This window comes from Palaemon carinicauda, chromosome 35 (assembly GCF_036898095.1).
Source record: "Palaemon carinicauda isolate YSFRI2023 chromosome 35, ASM3689809v2, whole genome shotgun sequence".
Lineage (NCBI taxonomy): Eukaryota > Metazoa > Arthropoda > Malacostraca > Decapoda > Palaemonidae > Palaemon > Palaemon carinicauda.
This window is the reverse complement of record NC_090759.1, coordinates 78,295,154-78,312,228: the sequence shown is the minus strand read 5'-3', so window position 1 is coordinate 78,312,228 and position 17,075 is coordinate 78,295,154. Positions and strand designations below refer to the sequence as shown.

At 38.6% G+C, this 17,075-nt stretch overlaps 1 protein-coding gene across 1 annotated transcript in view; it reads right to left on the bottom strand.

Moving 5' to 3' along the window:
- Positions 1–509: 509 nt before the first annotated feature.
- LOC137627373 (transmembrane channel-like protein 7) overlaps positions 510–17,075 on the bottom strand; it is a 437,009-nt gene continuing 420,443 nt past the window's right edge. Inside the window, exons 8-16 of the mRNA XM_068358461.1 lie at positions 16,177–16,374; positions 15,160–15,531; positions 14,648–14,799; positions 12,720–12,858; positions 11,251–11,342; positions 10,795–10,950; positions 3,446–3,735; positions 1,752–1,982; positions 510–920 (exon numbers count right to left, since the gene is read on the bottom strand). Of these exons, the coding sequence (XP_068214562.1) occupies positions 622–920; positions 1,752–1,982; positions 3,446–3,735; positions 10,795–10,950; positions 11,251–11,342; positions 12,720–12,858; positions 14,648–14,799; positions 15,160–15,531; positions 16,177–16,374 (1,929 nt within the window). The 3' untranslated portion in view covers positions 510–621. The remainder of the gene's footprint in view (positions 921–1,751; positions 1,983–3,445; positions 3,736–10,794; positions 10,951–11,250; positions 11,343–12,719; positions 12,859–14,647; positions 14,800–15,159; positions 15,532–16,176; positions 16,375–17,075) is intronic.

The window sequence follows — 17,075 nt, the reverse complement described above, 5'->3', positions numbered from 1 at the left end:
GAATAAACTAAAAGTTAAGACACATTAACCAGTATCATACACACAGTCTGTACTATATTTTGGAAAAACCAAACAAAAGAATATTAGATGGAATGCATCAGCTGAGTAAAAACTCAGTTTTTTTCTACTAAAAATCATCAAATAATTTTAAATATTTACAGTTTTTCCTTTTTAAATCTACAAACATATTCCAAATATGATATCTAACATTCATTCCTTTCATTCTTTGGATCTGCTTGTTTTTATAGCTGCATTTAAACACTGCAGAATATATATATATAATGTATTCATATAAATATATTTACATTTATGCTCCAACAAATGTAGTGATCCTCGATTATATCTTTATATTGAGAGAAAACTACATGTATTTATATTTAGATGCTCTACAAACAATCTAATATTTATATCTGATAGCTAGTAACTACAATAAATTCCTTATTAAGCACGAAAGATGAAATTTTTAAAATTTTAGCAGCATTGACTACCCTTCAAATTAGAAAAAGGATTTTAATTTTAATTACCCAGAATTATACTTCCTAAATTAGCTAATTTCAGTCTGACATACATTCTTCAAACAAACACTAATTCTGACTACTCTCATAATCAAAATTTTACCTTCTATGCCTCAAGCGTCAGATCATTACCGTGTCCTGTTTCATCTTCTATGCTGCGCGACGAACGAGCCGTGTTGTCCTCTTCAGCCGATTTCTTAATCATCTGGTCAAGTCTCGACAGGAGAAACTGTTTGTCATGACCTTCCAGAATCAACTGGTTCTTGAGAAGAGACACCATGTGCTTATTTGCAGCTCCTACAGCATAGTAATAGTACCAGGCCAGAATCAAAATGATAATGGCAGGCACAGCGAATCCAGCAGTGCCCATGAAGAATACAACAGATTGTAGCCAGTGTGGCAGCTCTGAAAGGAACAATTGGTTAGTCGAGGATAAAGCTTTTATGTTTATTAACCTAATCTATCATAAGAGCAAGTACTCTTCCAGTGATGAGAATGTCCACAGAATAGTTAACCCTTTTACCCCCAGGCTCTTTGGAAATTTCCAACCCTTAACCCCCAAGGGGTTATTTTTTCCCCAGCACATTTTGCAGTATATTTTTTAAAAATTGCTCTGACAGCCTTAATTTTTGTCATAGAGAGGTCAGGTTGGTCCCATTCTCTTGGAAAATACCTGAATTTTCTCAAAAAATTATCAAAAATATGAAAAAAAAATTGTATAGCATTTTTTTGCAAGGACGTACCAGTACGTCCATGGGGGTAAAGGGATGAGTTATGTGAAATGTACCAGTACGTCCTTTGGGGGTAAAAGGGTTAATTGTATTATCTTTCTGAGCTCTACTGATTAATTGTAGACAGCTAGTCTTAAAACCCTAAGATTACATGGATTGAATCCCACATGTAACAAAAATATAATGATATATCCAAGGTAAATTGAGGCTTGATTTACAGGATGAGTATGTATACTAAAGCAATAAATCTACATCTGCTTTAATTCCATTATCAAGATTATATTTGCTTAAAGTGGGATTAGAGCTTACATTCTTCCAGTGTTAAATACTTTATTGATTTACCTACATCTATGAAATATGTCTTCTTATCTTTTAAGAAATATTACCTGCTACTCTTGATGTGTTACAGTAAGTTATCTGCTCACTGTTGAAGTACATAACATGTAATCCAGGAAAACCATTATTCTTATGAAAGTACAATATATACAAAACTCAATTGACAGACCTGATATGACATGGATCATCTGACTCCAAATTGTATTGAGCCCTCGGAAAGGACCACAAGACGCGGAGGGCGTGATCTCAGCTATGGAGTATCCGACAGGAACAATGGTAACAATGAAAGATACGAGTAGGATGCTAATGAAGAGAGAGTTGGAGCGAGATGTGCGATACAGCTGTGATGACTGACTGCTGTTTACTGTGCAGTCAAAATATTTGATGTAGAACACAAACACTGAAAATAAAACACAGTATTAGAATCATGGGGCATCATATGGTACCCATTCCAGATTAAGGAACAAGTAAATTCACATCAAATTGAGAGAAGTTGACTATATAACATAATAATTTTAAAATTCTGTTGTATTTCGTTGCTTACAACCAACTTCCTCATCCAAGCTAAAAATAAGCCAGTTCACAAACAGATAGGGCAATCAAATTTTGTTAATACCAGTTAAAGGTTAAAGGTGTCTGGTTTCAGTTCCAGTTCCATCAGAATAGATGCTCACAAGAACGTCAGCCGGGCAAGCCCAACCCCCCACTGTGGTGCCCTACCACAGCAGTAGCCTCCCCAGTAAACAGCTTAAACTCACGGCCCTGGGCGGGGATCGATCTTTTGCCACGCGAATGCGAGGCAAACACGTTACCACTGTACTAGCCAGGAGGCTGGTAGTTATTAAAAAAATATTCAAATGCAGTTCTTAAAAACATTTAATGATTATATGTATCAAAAGTGATGGTGCAAAAAAAGATTTCTTTGACTGATTGTTTCCATAAAATGATATACAAAATTAGCTGGAGTCTGGATATTAAAAAATAACTAACTAAAAATGTCATGGTCCTTATTAAATCAAGAAACTTACAACTACTGCCATCATTTTGAAAGCTAGATGATGTATTTTCCTCAAATCTTTAAGAATTTCCTGTATACTGTATCTATCATGTCGTACAAAGAGTAAAAACTAAGTTCCTTTCAAGTATTTGGCTTCTGTTTTTGAGTGGATAGCATAGCAAATATAATTAATCTATGAATAGAACTGGATTCTTTATAGCTTGATTAAAAACTGACACCATTTACTGGACAAGACCTCTAGTAACTCTAGTAAGATAGTATCCTGTACTTTGAGAATACACTTTTAAATGGATGGCTTAAATTTATCTAGAATTGGGCTGTTTGCATTGGCATATATTTGCTAAGAAAACCAGCAAGACAATTTATTCACACCAGAGATCACAAGACATTAAACTTATGTCTTAGTAAAGTCTGAGGATGCTTGAATACTTTTGGATGAAACCATTTGATTTTTACAATTGAATGAAAAAAAAAAAAAAAATATGGAGATTTTAGAATAAAAATGAAAAGGTCCAGGGCACTAATGTAGTATAAAAATGTTTCAACTTGAGAAGAGAGCTTTGCATTAAATAGTGTAATGTATTTGCAGCCGTTGTGAATCAGAAATTTTTAAAAATTAAATACATAATCCATACAGAGGATAATAAACACTCAAGAACTATATTAGCACAATTTAAGTTTTGTATGGCCTTGTAAATAGCACATAAACTTGACATAAAAGCAACATGCTATGTTCTGCAATAATTTCGCTGGTAAATCGCATAAGCTTGTTCATGTGACAGAAGAAACTTGAAGAGTTTTCCTATAATACAGTACAACAGTGAGAAAAAGCATGATCAACGTACCTAATTTTACGCAAGTTACGGCTGGTAACAAGGGAGAGTAAAACATTCCAAGCCAGCAAAGTGTCTGGCCATATACTATGTCTAAAACATGCTTTGGTATCATAAACTCTATGTCCCCTATGACGTTCCCGAGCCTACTCCTCCGCAGAAGTTTATGGCCGATGCACTTGCGCGGAAGGTTGATGAAGAATGTTGTTAAGAACATGATGAGCAAGTCCAGAATGGAAAGTTTGTACAGCTGTTGGCCTACGTATGTTTCCCAACACCTAGGTTGACTGTCACACTCCTCACTGTTCACAAAATAAGGATAGTGTATATAGTTTTCCGTATATTTTAGACTCAAATAATCAAAGAACATTACAGTACAGGACAGTAAATAGAAAAATGTTATTTTCATTAGTAAAATAAATTTTTGAATATACTTACCCGATGATCATGTAGCTGTCAACTCCGTTGCCCGACAGAAATCTACGGTCGGGATACGCCAGCGATCGCTATCCAGGTGGGGGTGTTCTCAACAGCGCCATCTGTGGTCAGGTACTCAAGTACTTCTTGTCAACAAGAACTCAATTTTCTCCTCGGTCCACTGGTTCTCTATGGGGAGGAAGGGCGGGTTCTTTAATTCATGATCATCGGGTAAGTATATTCAAAAATTTATTTTACTAATGAAAATAACATTTTTCAATATTAATCTTACCCGATGATCATGTAGCTGATTCACACCCAGGGTGGTGGGTGGAGACCAGCATACATGTTAACAAAGAAGCTAAGTATCCCGTATTTCATTTTATTAGTTATTCAAAATAACATAAAATAAATAAGTACCTGGTAAGGAAGTCGACTTGAACCATTACTCTGCCTTTATTAAGTACGTCTTCCTTACTGAGCGTAGCGGTCCTCTTAGGATGCTGAACGACTCTTAGGTGCTGAAGTATAAAGGGCTGCAACCCATACTAAAGGACCTCATCACAACCTCTAACCTCGGCGCTTCTCAAGAAAGAATTGACCACCCGCCAAATCAACAAGGATGCGGAAGGCTTCTTAGCCGACCGTACAACCCAAAAACAACAATAAAAAGTATTCAAGAGAAAGGTTAAAAAGGTTATGGGATTATGGGAATGTAGTGGCTGAGCCCTCACCTACTACTGCACTCGCTGCTACGAATGGTCCCAGGGTGTAGCAGTTCTCGTAAAGAGACTGGACATCTTTGAGATAGAATGATGCGAACACTGAATTGCTTCTCCAATAGGTTGCATCCATAACACTCTGCAGAGAACGGTTCTGTTTGAAGGCCACTGAAGTAGCCACAGCTCTCACTTCATGTGTCCTTACCTTCAGCAAAGCAAGGTCTTCTTCCTTCAGATGAGAATGTGCTTCTCTAATCAGAAGCCTGATGTAGTAAGAAACTGCGTTCTTAGACATTGGAAGAGAAGGCTTCTTGATAGCACACCATAAGGCTTCTGATTGTCCTCGTAAAGGTTTTGACCTTTTTAGATAGTACCTAAGAGCTCTAACTGGGCAAAGTACTCTCTCCAGTTCGTTCCCCACCAAGTTGGACAGGCTTGGGATCTCGAACGACTTAGGCCAAGGACGTGAAGGAAGCTCGTTTTTAGCCAAAAAACCGAGCTGCAAGGAACATGTAGCCGTTTCAGATGTGAAACCTATGTTCCTGCTGAAGGCGTGGATCTCACTTACTCTTTTAGCTGTTGCCAAGCACACGAGGAAAAGAGTTTTTAATGTGAGGTCCTTAAAAGAGGCTGATTGGAGAGGTTCAAATCTTGATGACATAAGGAACCTTAGGACCACGTCTAGATTCCAGCCTGGAGTGGACAACCGACGTTCCTTTGAGGTCTCAAAAGACCTAAGGAGGTCCTGTAGATCTTTGTTGGTGGAAAGATCCAAGCCTCTGTGGCGGAAAACCGCTGCCAACATACTTCTGTAACCCTTGATCGTAGGAGCTGAAAGGGATCTTACGTTCCTTAGATGTAACAGGAAGTCAGCAATCTGGGTTACAGTGGTACTGGTTGAGGAAACTGCATTGGCCTTGCACCAGCTTCGGAAGACTTCCCATTTAGACTGATAGACTCTGAGAGTGGATGTCCTCCTTGCTCTGGCAATCGCTCTGGCTGCCTCCTTCGAAAAGCCTCTAGCTCTTGAGAGTCTTTCGATAGTCTGAAGGCAGTCAGACGAAGAGCGTGGAGGTTTGGGTGTACCTTCTTTACGTGAGGTTGATGTAGAAGGTCCACTCTTAGAGGAAGAGTCCTGGGAACGTCGACCAGCCATTGCAGTACCTCTGTGAACCATTCTCTCGCGGGCCAGAGGGGAGCAACCAACGTCAGCCGTGTCCCTTTGTGAGAGGCGAACTTCTGAAGTACCCTGTTGACAATCTTGAACGGCGGGAATGCATACAGGTCGAGATGGGACCAATCCAGCAGAAAAGCATCCACGTGAACTGCTGCTGGGTCTGGAATCGGAGAACAATACAACGGGAGCCTCTTGGTCATCGAGGTAGCGAACAGATCTATGGTTGGCTGACCCCACAGGGCCCAAAGTCTGCTGCAAACATTCTTGTGAAGGGTCCACTCTGTGGGGATGACCTGACCCTTCCGGCTGAGGCGATCTGCCATGACATTCATATCGCCCTGAATGAACCTCGTTACCAGAGTGAGCTTTCGATCTTTTGACCAGATGAGGAGGTCCCTTGCGATCTCGAACAACTTCCTCGAATGAGTCCCTCCCTGCTTGGAGATGTAAGCCAAGGCTGTGGTGTTGTCGGAGTTCACCTCCACCACCTTGTTTAGCTGGAGGGACTTGAAGTTTATCAAGGCCAGATGAACCGCCAACAACTCCTTGCAATTGATGTGAAGTGTCCTTTGCTCCTGATTCCATGTTCCCGAGCATTCCTGTCCGTCCAATGTCGCACCCCAGCCCGTGTCTGATGCGTCCGAGAAGAGACGGCGGTCGGGGGTCTGAACAGCCAAAGGTAGAACTTCCTTGAGAAGAATGCTGTTCTTCCACCACGTTAGAGTAGACCTCATCTCTTCGGAAACAGGAACTGAGACCGTCTCTAGCGTCATGTCCTTTATCCAGTGAGCAGCTAGATGATACTGAAGGGGGCGGAGGTGGAGTCTCCCTAACTCGATGAACAGGGCCAGCGATGAAAGTGTCCCTGTTAGACTCATCCACTGCCTGACTGAGCATCGGTTCCTTCTCAGCATGCTCTGGATGCATTCTAGGGCTTGGTTGATCCTTGGGGCCGACGGAAAAGCCCGAAAAGCTCGACTCTGAATCTCCATACCCAGGTAGACAATGGTCTGGGATGGGACGAGCTGGGACTTCTCTAAATTGACCAGGAGGCCCAGTTCCTTGGTCAGATCCATAGTCCATCTGAGATTCTCCAGACAGCGACGACTAGTGGGAGCTCTTAAAAGCCAGTCGTCTGACGGAGCCGGACACAAGATCATGGTACTGCTGCACAGTCTGTGAACTGTCAACCATGGGGAAGCGAGGAAGTACAGCGACAACCCGAAACTGACTAGACTGTCTGGGTAGTACAGACAACTCCTTATCGGGTTGCTGAGGTTGCCGCACTGCGTCACAACAAGTCACCTCTGCTGGTTGTTGAACGTCTTCCCAGTGACACACTGACTCCGTAAAAAAATCCTCTATCAAGGACTAAGCTTGGACTGCATGTCTTGCAACAAAGCTCAAGGTCTATGGGAGCAGGTGTGGCAACAGACGGGGTTAGCGACTGAAGCGGAACCATTTACCCTCCCTGGAAGCATGTTATGCTTAAATAAAAGTCCATAGGAGGCTAAGCTGCTTAAGGCTCCTCTCCAAATGACAGAGTCCTCAAGGGAATATCAGAAGGAGGGAGAACAGCACTTTCTCATCTACAGGAACCATATCCGAGAAAAGCTAGGTTCTCTCAGTGAGGGTTTCACTGGTGCAAAAGCAGCAGACCAGAAGGCAGCGTTATGAAACTGCTTGACAGTCTGTGAACTGTCAAAAACTGAACTGTCAACCACAACAGGAGCGTGAGGACATACAGCACTGGTGTATAAGTAGCAGACCAGAAGGCAACGTCATGTAACTGTATGACAGTTTGTGAGTTGGCAACAACCAAAGTTGTGTGGGGAAGCCTCAACTCCTGACTGACTAGTTTGCTGCTGGCGAGTGGCGGTAACCACAGTGTGTTGCGGAGGCTGACACACCGTGTCAAAACACGGCAGCTTGTGGTAGCTCACGCACGGCAACGGAGTGCTCTGTGTGTGGGAGTCATCATACATCTGGCAGGGTTGACTGTGCATGGGTGGAGGAGCTCTCATAATAAGAGTGTGAGAGCAGGAAGCCATGCCGGGCGCACAACCGTGGGAGGTGTAGGCCAACGGGTGCATCGTCAACCTTCTCCGCAGTCGGAGTGTGGGAGCTGGCAACAACAAAAGCAGAGTGCTGGTGCGTGGGAAGGGCTGCGGTGGGTTGAGGAGCATGCGGTATGGTATGCGGAGCATGCTGTAAGGTATGCGGCTCATGCTGCATGGTATGCGGAGCATGCTGTAAGGTATGCAGAGCATGCTGCATGGTATGCGGAGCATGCTGTAAGGTATGCAGAGCATGCTGTAAGGTATGCAGAGCATGCTGCATGGGCTGCGGAGAATGCCGCATAGTGCTGGAACCCGGCAGCTCTACAGAACCTTCCCACTGCTGATGCGGTAGCTCACGCATGTTAGCAGATGGTGCAGCAAGAACATGCGTCTGGCAGGGTGGACTGCGCATCGGTGGTGGAGCTCTCACAGGTGGAGGGTGGGAGCAGGCAGCCGCAGTATCTGCTGAGCGCACAACCTCGGCGGGTTGTAGGTTAACAGGTGCATTGTCAACCTTCCAGCATGATACTCCTGCATGAAGGAGCAAGCTGAGACTGTATAGTCTGCAGCATGGACCACTAGGGTCTATGAAAGACAACAACAAACGGAGCTACTGTCCGTTGTGACTGAGGGTCTAAAACCGCTGGTGCGGCAACAGACGGAGTTACTGCCTGTTGCGGTACCACCTTGCCTCTCTTGGGAGGTGTGCAGTTGTCGTACTGCAGCAAGTCCGAACTGACCCAGTGGCTACACCTAGGCCGTTGGACTTGCGCGGAAGGGACCGACTTGCACTTAAAAGCTGCAAGATTTGGTCCATGGTTTCTGCGAGAAACCTCTTCCGCAGACGAGGAATAAATGGGCTCTCTCGTCTTTGTGTGGGTGGGGTGATCACGTCGGCAACGTGTGTAGATACACCCGAAACCACGGAGGGAAACGTCTGTTCGTTGATCAAGGCCTGTGGAACCCATAAGTCCTTCGACATTACTTCTCCCCTGGGCTTGGGAGCTTGTAAGAGGTATCGGACTAGGTGAACAACTGGCACGAACAGACGAACCCTCGAACGCAACACTGTAACACTTCGCGCATATCACTTTATCACTTTTGATTTTCTGTTTGCACTTATTTCACTGAACTCGAAACTTTAAGTGGTTTGTACCTGAAACACGCAATCCTATCCTTCATTAAAAGGTAGAGATTGCGAAAACAGTATTACAATGTAACAGAAAAACATAATGAAAGATAAAGAATTCAGTGGCTGGAAAAGAGACTAAACACTAGATCAAATAAACTACGTTTAAAATCTCTCACAGCATAAGGCCTGGGAACAAGAATAAAACTCTAGAAACGTTTTACCTTCTTCCCCTATAGCGACTAGGGAGAAGAGCAAAAAACGAGAACAACGTTACCCGCTTGAACGAAACGTTTATCCTCCTCTCTCTCCCTCCGTCTCTATCTCTCTCTCTCTCTCTCTTGACTTAGAACCTGAGAGAAGAGCCCAATTATATATATCGTTAAAACATATTATTTGTTAAAGGAAAAAAACTGAAAGGTTTCCCAAATAAAAAGTTCCTTTATTAGAATTAAAACCATTTAAGCTAAGAAAGAATGAACGAAACGCTAGAATCGGTTTACTCTTACTGCAACGTGAAACCGTGAAATACTCTCTCTCTATCGTAACGATAGAGCGCAAGTTGAACGTTCTGAACGTCAACAACTGCGGAGACTAAACAAAACGTTAGTTCAACTTTGAAAAAGTACGAGACTATCAAAGAAATTCTTTCAAAAACATTAAAATTAAAATAGCATAAATTCTTAACAGGAAAAACGATATGACGGGCTCAATGTTAATTAACTTCGGTTCCAAGTAAGGACCGCCTACTATTAGGAAAGGTCGCATATAAACAAACATAAAAATTAATTTTTATAAGTTTATAATAAATGGAAGTTAATCGAAGAGGCCTATAAATGGCGGAGAGATATAAAATAAATCTATAACTTTGTTAAGCAAAATTACCAAAAACCTAAACACACTTCCGACTAAGGGAAGGGTGGGTATAAAAAGTGAAAGAGAGTCTATACTCTCTTCGACACCAACACTTCCGTCTAAGGGAAGGGTCGGCCATTTAAAAGTGAAAGAGAGTCCATACTCTCTTCGTCACCATAATTAAATCAAATTAATTCCAAAAGCTTGCTAAGCTAATGATAAAGCTTCCTGAATAGCGAAGGCTAAACTCTAGAGCAAATACATCACCAAATCGTGAACAATAACTCCAGAATCAACAGCGTATCCAAGTAGGTCTAGCCGGTGGCACGACAGAGGAAAAATTGAGTTCTTGTTGACAAGAAGTACTTGAGTACCTGACCACAGATGGCGCTGTTGAGAACACCCCCACCTGGATAGCGATCGCTGGCGTATCCCGACCGTAGATTTCTGTCGGGCAACGGAGTTGACAGCTACATGATCATCGGGTAAGATTAATATTGAAAAATAAACTAACAAGACATCTTGAGTAACAAGTACAACATCAAACCATATAAACATACTGTAAATCCAGATGTACTGTACACTATGAAATATGATGTTTGGTATACTGTACATAATTTGAATATGATGAAATCCTAAATAAAGAAATGCACATCTAATTCCTCTATAATATGGTAAAGTGTAGAATGAAAATACCAATTAGGATTGTACATAGTGAATAACTAGGATAAAATTATAAAATATTAGAACTTTGAGAGCATAGGTAAAGCTGTGTTACAAATATTAAATCAAATTGTATTAGTATACACCAAATATGAAATAGAAAATAAATCATAATACCATTAATGGTACAATATACTGTACATTTTAATATTACCCTAAATTCTATAACAGCCTCAAATCTGTCTGAATAAAACCAAAAGTTGTTGATAAAAGAATATAATCAATGCACTTTAATAATTTAAGAAAATATAAAAGATCACCTGTTCAAATTTACATACTTGATACAAGATCCTCGTGGAGGTGCCGGACACTGAATGCCCTGGTATATGGAGAAGAGCAATACTACCAACGATGCTAGACGAAGAAACACCGTCCTTATTAATGTCAACAGGAGGATAGAATTTGGGGTATAATGTTCAAACTCCACTAACAGCCTGTAAAACACAATTAAATAATACAACTCTAAAAATGAAAAACTGGGCTCTACTTCAAAATTGTTATATTTAATACTTAATTATAAAGAGACAGTCCTTAGTAGTAACATATGGCAAAATTAACTGAAAGAAACTACTTAATTATAAAGAGACAGTCCTTAGTAGTGACATATGGCAAAATTAACTAAAAGAAACTAAGGATTTTTTTTTTTAAATCAAATAAAGTGTTTTAAATACCTAAATTGAATATAAAAAGTGACCAACCCTCACTAAACTGTATAAGAACAGTAATAGACTTACCTGAGAATGAAAGGGATGACAATGTTGAGAGTAATGATGACTGCTGACGGAAGGTACTCAAAGAGAAGAATAATGATGTCCTCTTGGGTTCCCTTAAAAGGAAAGAAAAATAATTACCAGTAAACACTGTATAACACACGACACACAGCAGGCAGTATTAATAGGTCTGGTGTATCACTTTCAGCATCTAGGTGTATTTCTGTCTGTCCTTTGGTATTTCTCCAACCTACTATCACGGTTATTTTCACTTGCTTCAATTTACACCACAATTTTAATAGGCATCCATTGGCTCAGCTCAGGGGTGAAATTACTCTACATGTAATTAATACACCTAATTTTACATTCTTAAGCAATTCCCTTAATTACTCAAGCCAATCTGGTGCTCCTATAAATTCAGTTGCAAGTTTCATTATTATTATTATTATTATTATTATTATTATTATTATTATAAATAGCTAAGCTACAACCCTAGTTGGCAAAGCAAGATGCTATAAGCCCAAGGGCTCTAACAGGGAAAAATAACCTAGCGAGGAATGGAAATAAGGAAATAAATAAACGATATAAGAAGTAATGAACAATTAAAATAAAATATTTTAAAAACATTAACATTAAAACGGATATTTCATATATAAACTATAAAAGGACTTACGTCAGCCTCTTCAACATAATGATCTCTTTAACAAAAATGCATAGGTGTTGATTTTAATTTCAATTCCCCATGTATACCTGGTTTTAAGAGTGGCAGGAGGGTATATAAAGACAATTTCTAAACGAATAACTATGTAATCCACAGTATGTTGGTATATACTGTAGAGGCTAAAATTATTGTTTAGCATAGTATCATGAAGTTGTTCAAAGTTTTCCATAAAGCCTTGGTTAATAAAGTTACCAGTGCACCATGTTTAGTTGTTAATTATTTCCAAGATTGGTGACAACATGAAAAACAACTTTACATGAACAAACCCTTTAAAAAAAACCGGAGACATGAAGTAAACCCCTTTACGGTCAAAAGAATAATGCAGTACGTTGTTCAAGAGTTAAACTTTTCATTCTACAGTATTTATATGTTTCTCTTACAGTTTTTTCTGAATTACTTTTTTCTGGGTCGATCTGTGACAACTGTATTCTCTAGGGCCTGTCACAGCCCTCCCCTTTGATGAAGGGATTATCTAAATGGAAGACAGCCTGTGAATAGTGGATTTCACACGCCCTTGTTAAATACACGACACCCACAAGGTGATCGCGCGAGGGTTGTAACCTCTGCATTCCATGCTTTTATCTTTCTCTAGTATATTTGGAAGATTTATATTAGAAAAGTGTAAAGAAGGACCCTTTTCACCGGGCGTCACAGGTCTCTCCCCAAAAATAGATTTTTCCTTCGTCAAAATCCCTTAAATAAGTGACTATTCAATAGAAAATAACACGCACTCGGCATGCAGTTTGAACCCTGACAGTACAGGAAAACTTACCCCTTTACTTTCTGTTGTCTTCAAGGTCCTGAGTTTACGAAAGGCAAAAGATGTGCTATAGAATATTGCACTGAAAGACCCTGCCAGCAAGATCAGAACCACCAGATTTACCATTAACCGAACAAAATACAATCGACATCTGAAAAAAAACAGAAAGGAATATTGTTTAATGAATGGGGCACTTAACCCTTTTACCCCCAAAGGACGTACTGGTACGTTTCACAAAACCCATCCCTTTACCCCCATGGACGTACCGGTACGTCCTTGCAAAAAAATGCTATAAACATTTTTTTTTTTCATATTTTTTATAATTTTTTGAGAAAATTCAGGCATTTTCCAAGAGAATGAGATCAACCTGACCTCTCTATGACAGAAATTAAGGCTGTTAGAGCAATTTTAAAAAATATACTGCAAAATGTGCTGGGAAAAAAATAACCCCCTGGGGGTTAAGGGTTGGAAATTTCCAAAGAGCCTGGGGGTAAAAGGGTTAAATAATGGTACATTGATATACAAGTTCATCTTTCACAGAAGCACATACTGTACCTGAAAAATTTTCTCCATTGCTAAAATGGCTTCTGTAGAAATGCTTGTTTATATTTCCATGAATACATTTCAATAGCTACCTTTATCTCAAGTATACATTCAAAATCAAATGCATTTACCATCTAAACTAGTAATTTAAATATAGGTAGAGTATTGCAACTAACAATATGGTTCCTTTACTCTAAAACAAAGAGGTTATTGTTGGACTGAAGGAACTTTATGGCATATATTTTGATGACAAAAAAAACAAACGTACATTTTAAGACAATCCAAATACGAGCAAATGTATTAATGAGGACGTTCCAAATGCAAATTACAATTGATTGATAGGTGAATTTCCTTCCACCAATTTCTAAGTACTGTATTTAATAAAATTTCAAAAATTTTCAACATGAATAGATTCTACTTTAAATATTTAATCGATCCTAAAAGCGTATCATGTTGAGCTTCAAACAAAGCTGACATTATGAAAGAGTACTCTACCACTAATTTCCATAAGTATAGACGTACAGTAGTACTAGGACATAAACCTGCCGTATGGCAATTTAAATCATACAAAAGCCATAAATGATCATCCACAACAGATTAAAATTTGAGTAGAAAATGTGCAAAATAGAAGAGAATGGAAATACCCTAATTCCTTTCATATCTTACCCAAGTGGTTAAGCAGCAACAGGAAAAAGAAACATGGTTGTGGAATCAATTCAAGCAGCTGTGAAGGAAAAGAGAATAAGGATGGGAAGAGGATAATAACTACCAAACAAGAGAGGAATATAGATGGACAAAGAGGGAAACAAATAATGATAATGGATGGAGAAGAATACAAAAGAGAGTTGTAAGTTATGATGGGAACACAGGAGGGAGAAAAGATAATCTACAGAATTGCAGAAGCAGAAAGAAAAGACAGGCAGGAAGTAGGATAGGTAGGAATTATTAAAGATATAAATGGAAATATCTTAATTAGGGAAGAGGGGGTCAACGGAAGGAAAGACAATTTCTCACTACTATTAAACAGTGAGAATTAGTATGGAGAACTAGAAAAATTTCCCCCCAGCAAAATGAAATTGGGAATTGGAATTAAGAGTGGGACATCAGCAGAGAAGGAGATACTTTATCAAACCCCATACAGATAAAAGCATACATAAAAATGTAATAATGATAATGACAAGTGATTTCAAATTAAAATTATAATACATATATACTTTGAAGTTGAACCACAACAAACGTCTTTTAAATATGGTAATGTTTACAGAGTTTAAGAAAAAACTAAAAGTGAACCATGTAAAGAACTCAAGACATCACTTTTGTCGAGCAGGAATTTTGAAAGATTCTAGCACAAATATATAAAAAAAACCTCAATGTTTGTAAATAACATTACATCTTACCTTTCTCGTTTTGTTCTCTGTTCTTTTTCTTCATTATATCTTTCTGTTTCTAAGTGATTACAAAGTTCATTATAAATAGCTTTCTTCTTAACTGAAGCAGCTTTGTTGTTTTCGATACAGTAGTCCCAGCCACCAAATATCAAATTACAGTACTGTAACAAGAAATAAAAATAATTAATTAAAGCTTGACTCTTCATTAATAAAGAATTAACAAATTTTATTGCCATTGGACAATTAAAAAAAGAAAAAATTAAAGTCTTAAATAATGTAACCTTTTTAAAACTCGAGACATGCTGACATGCAGAGAGGTTTTATATTCTCTGCGACAATAAGGTACAAAACTTAAAGGTCCTAATGAATGTAACCTTGTTAAAAATCAAATACATGTCGAGATGAAAAAGGGTTTTATAACCTCTTCCACAACAATAAGCTACCTATTATAACCGCTGTTAATCTAATCTATATTCTATTCTTAAAATTAAAGACAATACAAGCAAAGTCCAAAGTTTTACCTGATAGAACTGTCCTTCCGATGACCTCAGACTTTTTCTTAAGCCTCTTGCAGCGGCTCTCACCATCAAGACTAGACTAAGAATCAAGGTGACTATTACCACCAAAAGGTAGGCTAAAGGCAAATTGTACGTCCACCCTCTCTTCTCATCTAACAATAGGATATGACGAGGGTAGAATCCGTAGAAGAGATAAGATATTTCCAGCACACCAGTACCCTGCACCCCATCCAAGACCAGCTTGACAATAAATAGTTGATCAACATGTTGTGATTCTTCTAGAACCTCCCGCCGATATTCCTCGTAGCAACAAACGGTTGCATTCTCATCCTCAAAGAGCCAGGTATTATTGCCGTATTCGTCGAGGCATCTATCCTATATGGTTAAAAAAAAGAAATATGAATGCACGGTTAGTAGATTTTACCGTGACATTAATAAAAAGCTTATTCACGACACTAGCATAAAGATAAAAAAAAAATATATATGAAAAGGAAATTTGAATACAGGGTACTGTGCTGTAAAGTACATCAGAATAAGAGGAAATTAATTATATTACAGCTCAACAAATCTGTAATGGAATTTTGATTTAAATTTCATGCTCCACTGAAACTCACTTTATGGATAGTTAACAGCTGTATATATCATCAGATAGTTTCAATTTCACAAACATTTTATTATTATTTATAGAGAAAATAGTTCATGAGCATACAAATGTAAAGTTCAATATTTTCTCATCATATCACAATCACCATCAACTTAGGAACATCAGATTTCATTAATGACATTGTACTGTTTATGTTTAAGTCACATTTTCTAAAGTAAAATTCCCCAGGAATAAGAACTAATTACAATGCAACAATCTACATTTCTGGGTCGACCTGTGACGCCCGGTGAAAAGGGTCCTTCTTATCTCTTTTCTGATATAAATACTTCCTAAAGAAGGGCGTCACAGGTATCTCCCCAGAAATAGATTTTTCCTTCGTCAAAATCCCTTAATCATAATTGGGAAACCAGACTTGCCTCCGGATGTTTCAGAATGATTTGTGGGACAAGAATGAAGAGGGTCAATAAGACACACGTGACCAGGTTGAGATACAGCAGCCATTTGATGAAAGTGAAAAAGGCCACGAGACCTGTGCCAAAGTTTCCTTCTACGTAGCGCAAACTCCAGTGCCAGAGTTCAATCTTTGATATCATCTCTTTGAGTCTGCTTCTGGCCTGTAATATTGCAATGTGATAAAATACAGAATTATTTGCATTTAATCCATAAACGAATTATATTTTATAGCTTTTATATACAGTAACTTGAAAGTATTATGAATTCAATATATAATTAGCTTTGAAAGTTATACTCTAATATTAGACAAATCAAAATTAATCATTTTTCTTAAAGGTTATTTAAGCACAGAATATTTGCCTTTTCAGAAAGTGACTTGGCTATATTTTTAATAAATAGAATATGCTATTAATAATTCTTAGGACATTAATCCCTACTAATATTGGTGAATACTGTAAATGAATACAACCATTGAATTATACATAATTTTTAAGGCTATGATGCATCGGGATTAAATCAACAAGATATATAATCAAGTACAGAACCTTAAGAAAATGGGAAGGCACAATTTAAACCCTACTACAAACCTATACTTTATTATTATTATTATTACTTTCTAAGCTACAAACCTAGTTGGAAAAGCAGGATACTATAAGCCAAGAGGACCAAACAGGGAAAATAGTCCAGTGAGGAAAGGAAACGAAAAATAAAATATCTTAGGAAGAGTAAGAAGATTAAAATAATTATTTCCTATATAAACTATGAAAACTTTAACAAAACAAGAGGAAGAGAAACTATATAGAATAGTGTGCCCAAGTGTACCCTCAAGCAAAAGAACTCTAACCCAAGACAGTGTAAGACC